The sequence below is a fragment of the Lemur catta genome, chromosome 17 (assembly GCF_020740605.2).
Source record: "Lemur catta isolate mLemCat1 chromosome 17, mLemCat1.pri, whole genome shotgun sequence".
Taxonomy (NCBI): domain Eukaryota; kingdom Metazoa; phylum Chordata; class Mammalia; order Primates; family Lemuridae; genus Lemur; species Lemur catta.
The window spans coordinates 39362979-39375843 of NC_059144.1; the positions used below are offsets into that span (position 1 = coordinate 39362979).

General features: G+C 42.8%; 1 protein-coding gene across 2 annotated transcripts in view; it reads left to right on the forward strand.

Moving 5' to 3' along the window:
* The first annotated feature begins 11752 nt into the window (after positions 1-11752).
* The window catches only part of EYA2 (EYA transcriptional coactivator and phosphatase 2), a 138811-nt gene continuing 137698 nt past the window's right edge, over positions 11753-12865 (forward strand). For both annotated transcript variants that reach the window (XM_045528492.1, XM_045528493.1), the window contains exon 1: positions 11753-11865. In XM_045528492.1, the coding sequence (XP_045384448.1) occupies positions 11757-11865 (109 nt within the window). In that variant the 5' untranslated portion in view covers positions 11753-11756. The remainder of the gene's footprint in view (positions 11866-12865) is intronic.

Genomic DNA, 12865 nt, shown 5'->3' on the forward strand with positions numbered 1-12865 from the left:
TGTCAAATTTGTGAGAGCAGGAACTTGTCTGTCTGACTTGACGCTGTGTCCCCAGTGCCTGGAACAGGCCCTGGCTCTTAGAAGGCCTCTGGGGTTTGGGGAAGAAGAAAGATGAAATAAATTAGCGACTGAGTAGCATCTTTGCTTTTTGGTGTGCTCCAGAAACAGAAGCAATGATCCTAAATGATTGGCAGCCTGACTCAGAGAATGAATCAGTAAATGAATTTAGTGTCAACTATGCCTCTGCTCTATCTGCCACCTTCCTAGCCTTTGGAGAGGAAACTCAAAGTACCTTATTTATCTGGGGAGACAGTTTCCTGTGCATCACAGCCCTGCCCCACAACTTCTATTCAATGGCCCCGTCCCCATTTTAAGGGAGCCAGGGCTGGGGAGGATGGCAGTGAGAACAGGAGGAGGGGTTTGTGACCACACCCTTGCAACGTGTGGGGACAGCAGCCCCTGAATTTCACTGCCTTCCCCTACAGTTGATTTCTACTCTGACTCTCACACTGAACACCTAGGATGTGATATGCATGTATCAGGACACAGAGACAGTCTGCGGACCTGCCTGGCAAGGGAGCTGCCAGCAGCTCCAGGTAGACATCCTCCAAGGCTCACGCCCCGTGGGAGAGAGAGCATCTCTTCCCGGCAGTTCATCCCGGCCTCTCATTGGCCCCAGTTGACTCACATGACCACCGCCCTGGAGCCAATCACTGTAGACAGAGGGATGGGAGATGCTAATTGCCAGGCTCACAGCCTGTCATTAGGACCAGCCCCACCCAAGCCGCATGGCCTAAGAGTAGGGGAGAGGCAGTGCTCCAAAAGAAAGAAAGGACACTATTGCCAGAAGAGCCACCTGGCCAAAATGCTAGGAAGCCCCTGCTCCCACAGTGCTCCTTCTGAAGCCACAACTTTCTTCTCCATGTTGCGGCTGTACACATTTCTGCTTTCTCCTCCTGCTTTCTTAGCGCAAAGCAGGACCAGGCAGAGCTTAATAGCATAATGACCGTGATTAAGGAGACATCTGTGTCACTTGGACAGGTGCTTTTGGAGCACTTCTCCCTTCTGGGATGGCCTGGGGGACAGCAGCGTCCAATGTTTGTATGGTTCTGACAGTGTCCTACTCACAGTGCTACCACCAGAAAGAGTAATCAGGGGTCTCAAACTCGCTGGCTAGAGGGGTGGGCAGGTGATGTAAATGAGTGCAGTGTCAGGGGTGGTGACAACGGCAGTGATCAGCATGTTTGGCACACGTAGCAAGTACTTCATAAATATTGGTTGAATGGGTACGTTTATTCATATAGTACATTCATTCATTATGCCACAAATATTTATTAAACAGCTATCAAGGACTAGGCTCTGTAGGAGATCTGGGGACTATACTGGTAGAAGAAATAGACACAGTTCCTGCCACTGCAGAGCTTACAGTCTGGTGGGGGAGACAGACGGAAATTAGATAACTCACAAATACCAGGAAAAATGGTTACGGTGCCCAGTGTGTGAAAGAGGGACATGGGCCTGTGGCAGCCGCTGCAAGGGAATGGCCCACTTGGGGGGTGGGGGGGGCCTGGGGAGATCATCCAGAGCTGAGCCCTCTGAAGGGTGAGCAGGGGGGTGGAGCTCCAGGCAGAGGGAACAGCATGTGCAAAGGCACCGTGGAGTGAGAGGAAAGCCAGTGGGCTGGAATAAGACATCGTCGAGGAGAACCTGGGTCAAGGCTGTGTTCAGAAGTCTTCACCTCACCCTAAGGAGGCAATCGGAGGTCATAAGCGAGGATGAGGTGAGATGGGCAGGTGCTGTCACCTGCTATGCAGAGAACATATGGAGGGAGGCCAGAGTGGCCCCAGGGAGATGGGCATGAGGCCGTGGTGGTCTTGCAGGGCAGAGAGGATGGTGGCCTGGACCTGGGTGATGGCCATGGAGGTGACCTTGACAAGACCTGGTGCTGGATTGGATGTGAGAGTTGAAGGAGAGGGAGGAGTGAGGACAATCCTGGACTTTTGCTGTGAGCCACTGCCCCCCACCCCGCCTCCGAAATGGGGGATGCTGGGACCAAGCCAGCCGGTGTGCAATTCACAGATGTATTTTGAATCGAAATCAAATGGAGGTGGCAGAGGCGGCCAGAGATGTCCGGGTTTGGGCCGCAGCTGCTGTCTGTCCAGAAGCCTGTGATTGCTGTCAGCAGGCTTCAATTTCCAAGCCCTTGAAGGATGCTGGGAGCGGCCCCCTCTAAAGTGCCCCTTGGCCGACTGGCCATCTGTCCTCTGCCTCTAGCAGACAGAGCCACTATCCTCAGCCAAGGTAGTCAGTGCACTCGGGGGGGGGGGTGCAGAAAGGTGAGCGGCCCCCCGCCTGGGACCCTCCATCTGCTTTTGATCCTTGCAGGCTTTGAAGCCGCCCCTGCCCCCACCCCCAGCTGTCATCTCCCGGGCTTCTCCGAAACCCATGCTCCCTGAGTGCTGCGCAGTCCCCGGGGACAGGGGTGGTGACAAGGGTAACAAATGGCCTGAGCCGCCGGCAGCAGCAGGCCAAGAAGGCCAGAGAGCGGGAGCTCTGAATGCCTCTTTCTTCCCGGGCGGGGTGTCAGGGTTTCGCAACAGTGCAACACAAGAAAGAAAATTTTTTTTTATTTTTGTAAATGAATTCCATGCCTTTGCGTCCTTTCCCTGCCTTCATGAATAGGAAGCTCAGTCTTTCTCCTCCCCCAGATTCTGTTAAGCCTGTCTGATTTCTCTCTACCTGCCCCTGCAAAGAGAATAGCTGGTCCCCTATGTCAGGTAATTGTGAGGAAGGGAGGCGGGGGGAGTGTGAGGGAAGCCTTCCCCCCAGGTTGCAGGAGAACCCAACCCCACCCCTCAAACCACAGTAGGAACCAGTGGTTTTGGGGTGATCTTCCTGACGGTTTTCAGTGTTTACCTGGAATGAAACTAATTGTGTGTTTCACACCTTGGTGTGAACGCAGAGAATGTCAGCAGCTACCCTTTGTTGAGCATCGACTTGCTTGTGCCTTCTCTGACTTAATTTTCAGGATAACCTGGTGGGAGGGTGCTGTTATTTTCTCCATCCTCGTAGAGCTAAGGCTCGGTAAATAACTTGCCCAAGGTCATACAACTGGAAAGAGATGTAGCTGGGATTTGAACCCCTGTAGCAGGTGACAGATCTGATGCTCTGACCGGGTACTGTAGTAGACTTCAGAGCTGGATGGGCCCTGGGTGACCCAGCACTGCTTACAAGCTGGGTTAAGAGCACAGACCCTGGAGTGAGACCACCTGGTTGCAAATCCTGGGTCCACCACCAACTAGCCAGGTCACTCTCTGAACCTCAGTCTCTTCATCTCTACCTACTTCGTAGGATGAAATGAGCCAATGCATGTAAAGAGCTTCTGTCCCCAGAGTAAGTGCTCAGTAAGTGTGCGCCATTTTTATTTCTATTGTCTGTAAAATGAGCACTATAATTACGACCAGGTTAAGACCTTCAGAGGCCTCAAACACCAAGGAGATCAGCTTCTGTCTCCTGTTGTCACCTGTAACTCAATAATAAAACAATATGACCCATAAAACATAAAACTCACTGTGTGCTGAGATTGTTTTTTAAATAATTTTGTTTATTTTTATTGATACATAACAGATGTACATATTTTCAGGGTGCACATGATAATTTGATACATTCATATAATGTGTAAAGATTAAATCAGGGTAACTGTAAATATTTATCTTTTCTTTATGGTAGGAATCATCTGAATTATTCTCTTCTAGCTATTTTGGATGTACAATAGATTATTGTTAACCGTAGTCACTTTACTGATCTATTGAACACTAGATATTATTTGATACTATTCTATCTAACTGTATATTTGTACCCCCTGATCAACCTCTCTTGATCTCACCCTCTCCCCACCTTTCCCAGCCTCTGGTAACCACCAATTTACTCTGTATCTTCATAAAATCCACTTTTTTTTTCTTAGCTCTTCCATATGAGTGAGAAAATGAGATATTTGTCTTTCTGTGCTTGGCTCATTTCACTTAATAATCCCCAGTTCCAACTATGCTGCTGAAAATGACAGGATTTCATTCTTTTTATGGCTGAATAATATTTCATTGTGTATATATACCACATTTTCTTTATCCATTCATCCATTGATGGGGCATGTTGAAATGTGAAAAGCTTCTTTTTAGATCCTCATGGTAGAACAGGTAAGTTCACCCAACAGGAACAATTCACATTTTCTTGGTGCCTATGCTTTGCTCAGAACTATATCTGTGTTTAGTTTGCCTGTCGGGAAATACAGGATAGATAATTATATCTTCCAGGATGGTTGAAAGAATTAAAGGAGATGATGTAAAAGTGATCAAGAAAATTGCCTGGCATGTAATAGGTGCTTGGAAATGAGAGATGTGATTAGAATTTTTGGAAGGGTTTTATTAACTCTGGCTTGAGCTGTTTGTTCACATTCCTGTACTTTGTGGTAGTTTGCTTCTGCAAGTCACCAGTACCTGTAGCTGTAGCTGACAGCAGGAAAGACCAATTGTCAGATTCTTAAGTCAAGGTCCTGTTTACTTTGTGAAAACTGATATTTTGATTGCTTTAGCTTTGGTAGTGCTATTTATTCATTTGCTTCCAGAGGATGATGTGTTTGAATTCCCATAAGATGTCTGAATTTTAGATATTGCATTGCCTAACAGAGACATAGACTCAGTCAACTACCTTTATTCCTTTTTGGAGTCAGGACTATGCAAACTAATTTTGGAAAAGACAAACTTTTTAATTATCTTGGTGGATTCATTCTTTTATCATTACTATCTGTTCCTCTAAATCTGTAGTAATGGCTTTTATTTAAAGTCTATTTGGAGTTATGCCAGCTTTCTTTTGTTTTGTGTTTTATCATAGGGATTTTTCCAAAGTTTGGCTTTGAATCTTTGCATGTCTTTGTATTTAAAAGGGGTCTCTTGTAATAGGTATGTAGTTAGTTGTTTTAAGCCAGCCTGATCATCTTTGCCATTTAACTGGTGTATTTAATCTGTTTACATTTACTGTAATAATTGCAATGTATTAATAATATAAATGTATGTCATATATTTACATTTATTGTGATTCAAGTAGTTACTCTAAATATCATAGCATAAATCCTTCGTATATCTTAAAGTTTACTATAAATTAATACTTTTATATTTCTAGGAAAATGCAAGGGCCTTAGAACACGTTAACTGCATTTATCCTCCTCCTACTCACATATTTACCATTCTATGTTGATCTTCATCCTTGCTGAATTTTCATGCTTCCAGAGCATTCTTTCATAATGCAGGACTACTGATGGCAAAAAAAAAAAAATCTTAATTTTGGTTTGTTTCATTTTTATTTTGTTTTCATTTTTGAAGGATTTTTTTTGCTGGCATAGAATTCTACACTGGTACATGAAATTCCATTGTTTTCTGGTTTCCATCATTTTTGCTGAAAAGCCACTTATCAGTCTTATTATTTCTTCTTTAAAAATAATGTATCTCTTATTACCCCTCTTGCTGCTTTTAATATTAGTATATTCTTATACATGTGCAGTTTGACTATGACATGCCTGGGAGTGCTCTTCTATGTATTTACCCTCCTTGGGATTTGTAGAACAACTTCTTCTTCTTCTTTTTTTTTTTTTTTTTTTTTTTTTTTTTGAGACAAAGTCTCACTGTGTCACCCTGGCTAGAGTACAGTGGTTTCATCACAGCTCACTGCAACCTCAAACTCCTGGACTCAGGCGATCCTCCCACCTCAGCCTCCCAAGTAGCTGAGACTACAGGCATGTGCCACAACACCTAGTTAATTTTTTCTATTTTAGTAGAAATGGGGTTCACAGAACTTCTTGATTCCATGTCATGATGTCTTTTATCCATCTTGGAAAGTCTTCTGTCAGTTTCTTTTTAAATATTGTTTCTGACTTGTTCTTTCTCTCCTTTCCTTCTGTAGCTTCTATTGCATGTATGTTAGACCTTTACCATGCCTCATGTTTCTTTTATGCTTTTTTAAAACCTATTTTCTAACCTTCCTCCTGAGATTTGTCTACTGACTTACCTTCCAGTTCACTAATCCTTTCTTCTGCTAAGTCCAGTTTGTAGTTCAACTGGTCTGTTGAGTTCTGAATTTTAACCACTTTATTTTTCAGTTCTGTAATTTCCATTTTTTTAAGATTCTAGTTTTCCAGTAGCATTCTTCATCTTAAATCTATTTTTTCATATTATCACAGTCATTGGGGAGTCCATGTTTGATGATTCCAATATCTGAATCTCATATGGGTTTGTTTTTTGTCTTGGTGTTTGATTATTTGGTCTTGTCTCTTTGCATGCCTGGTAATTTTTTATTCTGTATGAAAAACTGTGGAGACTCTGGAGGACAACATCTTTCCCAAAAGAAAAATTACTTTTCTCTTCTGGCAGGGGATGATGGTAGAGGCAAATCACTTTGATCCAATATAGGATTAAGATGATTCAAGGCAGGATCTTTGTTTTTGTTTTTGTTTTTGTTTTTTAAGAGATAGGGTCTCACTCTGTCACCCAGGCTGGAGTGTAATGACATGATCACAGCTCACTGCAGCCTCGAGCTCCTGGGCTCAAACAATCTTCTTGCCTTAGCCTCCTGAGTAGCTGGGACTACAGGTGTACACCACCATGTCTGGCTAATTATTATTATTATTTTTTTTTTTTTTTTTTGGTAGAGACAAGGTCTTGCTATGTTGCCCAGATTGTTCTCAAACTTCTGGCCTCAAGTGATCCTCCCACCCCAGCTTCTCAAAGTACTGAGATTACAGGTGTGAGCCACTGCACCTGGCCTGCTTGGTTTTCTTTTACTTCAAAGGAGCAACCTTTCAGGGGTCTCAGTTAAAAGTTTGGGGTGTTAACAGGCTCCTCATCCTTGATGGGTCATGACTCCAACTTTTGCCTTCCTAATACTGGGAGATTGCCTAAAGCTCTGCTTCATTTCTTGCCTTTTGCTGCCCCTTTTGCTTGGCCTCTCTGCCTCTCAGCTTAGGTATTAGCAAATGCCTCAAAATTAATAACTGTCAACAATATCAGACTCACGTCTCTGTGGTTCTTATATGTCTATGATCTTTGTTCCTTGTGTCCTAGCTGCCTTAGTAACCCTGCACTCTCGTTTTTGTCTCCCCAGCCCAATGAGACTGGAAAATGCTAAGCTGTTGCTTTTTTTCTTCTTTGCTTATAAATTGGCAAATGTCTTGAGGGGAAATTGGTAGAGGCTAAACTTAGCTCAGTCTATTTTTCATCTCTGGATCTTGGTTCCTCAGGCCCTGCTTGGTTGCCTTCTGATGCCTTAAAACAATATTTTATAGCTTCTATTTTTGATCGTGATAGTGAGATTGAACTAAAAATGCAAAATATCTCATCATAGTTGGGAAATGAATTCAGTTGGACAGGGTAATACATATTAGGAAAAATGGCTTATTTTCATTTTCTTCAATGTTGGAGAAAAATGCAAGTTTAAACTATACAAAAGGCAGATATCAGATGAATTAAAGACTTAAAGATGAAAGATAAAATTTTAAGTGAATAGTTTGACATGTAGACAAATTTTTAAATCCCAGAAATAGAGAAAGAATTTTTATACCTAAAAAAATAAATTATTAGGCAAATATGTAAAGTTTTTTAATTCTACAAAAGGCACCAGAAATAAAGAAAACAGTCAAATGAAAGATTAAGAAAAGAAATTTACAGCATCTAAAACCAACAATGAACTAATACCTAGACTCTACAAGGCACTCCAGCAAATCAATGAGAAAAAAATTTTAAAAAGTAGAAAACCCAGTAGAAAAATGGTCAAGGATAAAGGATATGAATAGATGGTTCCCTGAGATGTAGATGGCCCACAGTTATGTGAAATATGCTCAAACTTGCTAGTAATCCTAGAATGACAAATTAAAACAGCTATAAGATACTACTTTCTACCCATCAGTTTGGCAAAAATTAGAAAGCTGGGCAATGCCAAGTGTTAGCAGGAAATTATGAAACTAGAACCCTATGTGTTTCCAATAGGAATGTAGAATAGCACAGGAATTATGAAGTACAAGTCTGCTAGTATTTGGTCAAGCTCTGTTCACATGTACCCCATGACACAGAAATCCTTCTACTTGAATATAAATACTTAATACGTTTTAAGAATGTATATATACATATATAGAGATATACTGTACATTTTTTGAATGAAGATGTTCATTGCAGTGTTGTTTGTAAGGTGAGAGGTTAAGATTAGCTGGATGTTCACCACTGGGGTGATGCATAAATTTTAGAGTAAGGTGCACAGTATGGAATTATAGCTATGGTTAGATATCCATCCAATAAGATAGATACATACACATTTTAAAATCATAGTGCAGACTGAAAATAAAAAACTTAATAAACAATGAGCTCTTGTGCACACTATTCATTAAATTAAAACACATAAAATAACAGGACATCATTTATAAGAAAACATTTACATAATAATACATTAGAGTCATTGTCTAGGGTATGGTGGAAAATGAAAGTAAACGGGAATTTTTAAGAATCTTGTTGGAAGAAACTAATCACTCAGATATAGATTTCTTCCTTCCCTGTTCCTCTCTCCCTCTGTCCCTTCCTTCCTCCTATCATCCAACAGATATTATTTGGATGACAGAGTGAACAAGATTCTGTGTCAGGTGCTGTGGGGGAAATAAAGGCGATTTCTCCGTTGGCTTGGCCTTCAAGGATCTTAGGCAAGACTAGAGTCTAAGGTGAATACACTAAAAGCTTTAGTAGCAATACTCTGTCCGAGAGTTAAAACGCACACACACGTTCCTACTCTGTGTGACATCATCAAGTGCTGTTGGAGTATGCTAAGAGTTCTTAAGGATGACAGCAACACTCGGTAAAATAAGTAAGCCGGGTGACTGAGGCCAGAAGTGTCACGCTGCTGTCTCTTTCCTCAGCAGGCTTTTCTGATAATACATATGCTGTGGGTCTTGTATGCAAATGCCCATAGAGACCAGGAGGAAATACAAGTTGGAAAAAGAGGGTCAAGTGCAAGAGAGTAGGGAGTGGTGGGGACTGTGGAAAACTGGAGCCCATACATCTTGGCTAAACTGGGCAGCCACTATTCAGCTGCAGCTGATTGTCACCATGCAGGAATGTGGCAATATTCTTCCATTTTCAAGAGAAGCTGAAAATCTAGATTTTTATGTGAAATTGCCTCATTTTAAAATATTGGCAACAACTTCAAATATTTTTAACCCCAGGGAGTGGGGACTAAAACAGAGGTTGGCAAACTTTTTCTGCCAGATATTAAATATCTTTGGCTTTTAGGGCCACATATGGTCTCTATTGGAACTACTCCACTTAGTATCTATAGCATGAAAGTAACCGTGGATGAGATAGTCCGCCAATGAGCAGGGCTTATGTTCCAATAAAACTTTACTTACGGACACTGAAATGTGACTTTCATATCATTTTCACATGACATGAAATAGTATCCTTGTTTTGATTTTTTCCAACCATTTAAAACATGAAAGCCATTCCTAACTCATGGGTCACACAAAAACAGTCACAGCCTGGATTTGACCTATGGGCCATAGTTCATGTCAACCCCTAACTAAAACAAACACAGTTGGATCCCCCAGGTACCACTTCCCAAATTACATCCCTTATTGCTCCCAAAGTCAGTCATTCTCCTGAAACAGGTGTTGATCATTCCTATACACACTATTATCTTTTTATAGCATGTGTCTATATCCCTCAACAGTAAAGCTGGCCCTTAGTATCTGCGGGTTCCACATCTGCAGATTCAACCAACCTGGGATCAAAAATATTTGGGGAAAAAACAATAAAAAATAATACAACAATAAAAATAATACAAATTTTAAGAGTACAATATAACAACTATTTACATAGCATGTACATTGTATTAGGTATTATAAGTCATCTAGAGATGATTTAAAGTGTATGAGAGGATATGCATAGCTTATATGCAAATACTTTGCCATTTTACATAAGGGACTTGAGCATCTGCTAATTTTGGTATCCGTGGGAAGTCCTGGACACAGTCCCCCTAGGATTCAAGAAGCGGCTGTATTTTGAACTTCGTGGAAATGGTATCACACTTTGAGTGCCCTTCTGCCCGTTTGCTCAACACTGTTTGGCATTCTGTCCACCGAGCTGTGTAGAGCACCAGCTGTCTTTTACACTGCTGTGTTGTATCCCATAATATGAACACACTGCTGGTGGCTGTCCACTCCTGTGATAGAGAATGAGCATCTAGGTTGCTTCCTACTAAGTCCTTTCTTTACATGTTATCGTCTCTTTTCATCTTCACCATGACCTTGTCAGGGAGGACTTTGATGATCCCCATTTTCAAGATGAGAAAACTCTTTGAGACAGAGTCTCACTCTGTTGCCTGGGCTAGAGTGAGTGCCGTGGCGTCAGCCTAGCTCACAGCAACCTCAAACCCCTGGGCTTAAGCGATCCTCCTGCCTCAGCCTCCCGAGTAACTGGGACTACAGGCATGCGCCACTATGCCTGGCTAATTTTTTATATATATATATATTTTTTTAGTGGTCCAGATAATTTGTTTCTATTTTTAGTAGAGACGGGGTCTTGCTCTTGCTCAGCTGGTCTCGAACTCCTGACCTCGAGCGATCCACCCGCCTCGGCCTCCCAGAGTGCTAGGATTACAGGCGTGAGCCACCGCGCCCGGCCGAGAGAACTCTTGACTTAGAGCAGTTTGGTGATTCACTCAAGGTAGTGAGTAGAGAAACTGGAATTTGAATTCACAACCTTTTGGCCTCAGAATCTGAGTTTATAATCACTACACCATCAATCAGGGCGTTGCGTTTCATTAACAGAACAATAACTGATCCTGCCGGTAATGAACTTGTGATAATGATGTGCTCTCAATACACTCAGCCCTTCTCTGAAGACAACTGAGGGTTAAATGTCCTTGGTTGTAGTTTAGAGCTTTGAAAATTGCTACACCGTGGATGATGATGTGTGCATTAACTAGAAACCTCATTTCCTAAACACAGTGGGTGGGAATTTGGGAAGAATAAATACCGACTTGGTGCAAGAGTTGGAAACGTTTTCAATAAAAAAATGAGAAAGACCCAAAGAGTCTTGTTCCTATTCTCCCTGCCTCCCATGATATTAATATATATTATCAAAATCACGAGTAATCCGGGAGGCTGTGTTTTCTCTCTTGGTTCTGGCCGCACTGCTGGGCTGTGGGACGGTGCTGTCCGGACAGAGGTGTTAATATCGCCGATGCCTTTGGAGCCTTCCTCCGTCTGTGCAAACAGCACCCTGTCCGTTTTTCTCTCTTAACCACAGTCAACTCCAAGCTCTCCCCAGGCCTCTGGCTTTTGGGAATCCAAATTCAGACGCCCTCTCTCTGCCTGCCTCTCCCTTCCTCTGCTGGGAAGTCTCCCTCGTTTGCCCCGGCTCGTTCCGACGACATTTAAGAGAGACTAAAATATAATTTTTCTAATGGCAAAATACAGCACGCAGGAGGGGAACGTTTTAATCAAGTGGGTGTATTCCCTAGGTGGGGAGCAAGTACTTCATTTTAATTCCTCATTTCCCTTTGATGAAAAGTTTAGTGAATTTTTATCATGTAGAATTTATAAGAAGGCTGGGTTTAGGTAATCAGCTTTAATATTTATACTCTTAGGGAAAGAAATAGGAATCATTAGTAAGCATGCATAATTAATGAATAAATTATGTTTCCCTTTGTTTTCTTGCAGGTACAAGGAAATGCTAGAACTAGTGATCTCACCCAGCCTCACCGTAAGCAGCGATTGTCTGGATAAACTGAAGTTTAACTGTGCCGACTCCGCCGCGTGGACTCTGAGTGGCAGAAAAGGTAGGCCTCCTGTCGCGAGTTTTGGCAGACAGGTGTGGTGGTCCCCGTGAATACAGTAAGGGACTGACATGCATCCTTTCCAAAGCACTGTCCTTAGGACAGTTTCTCCTCCTGCCATTTAAGTTGTTGCCTCTGAACCAAAACGCTGGTGTATGTCGCTAACTATTTTGTCTTGTCATTAGAGGGAAATGTGTGCTCATTCGTGTTCTCAACTTACTTTCTTGGTCTCCAGTTCCAAGAAATGCTGACACCACCACAGACGAAAGTCACTTTCGGATGTGTCCCAAGCTCAGCCCTTGGTGTGTTGACAGTGTCGCAGCTCTGTCCTCTTAGCGCTTCTCTGCCACCGCCTCGTCCAGGCAGGCGTCTTGTTTACGGGGGCGGGGGGGGGGGTTGACATTAGGACAAGCCCTCGGCTGCCTTTTGCTTTCAGGTCGGGTTGGAGTCAAGGAAGCAGACGAGAGTTAAAGCTGTTTAAAAAATTATTGGCAAATGATGCAGCCGAACTAGTTTTCACTAGAACAATTCCAGCTATTGTTTGTTCTGTTTGGGATCTGTCAGCCTTCCTGGTAGGGTTTGGAGTTAAGCTATTATGTTTAACCATTGGGCTTAACCCTTTATTTGGCCAGCTTTGGGATTTGCTACTGGTGTTCTGAGAACCCCTAGTTTTTTCTCCTTCACTGTCTGTGTTTAAGTCCAGCCCATGCGGCACAAATGCTACATAACTGTTGCGGAAAGCCAGAGTGACGCGTGTGTAGTGGGAACAGAACATCACAAGGAATTTGCTTTGAAGCAAATCCAGCTTTCCATGAGTAATTATTGCTGTCACCAATACAATGACATTTCACTTGCATGCTGGTTAGGAAGCTGGAACGACCCCAGTAAAAGTGCCACCAAGCGGTCTGGGCTCCCACGCCAAAACCAGGTGGTAGAGAGCGTGCCCGCGCTCTTCCTGGCACTTTGCAGTGTCCACGTAAACTGCCCTGAGCTCTCCGAGAGC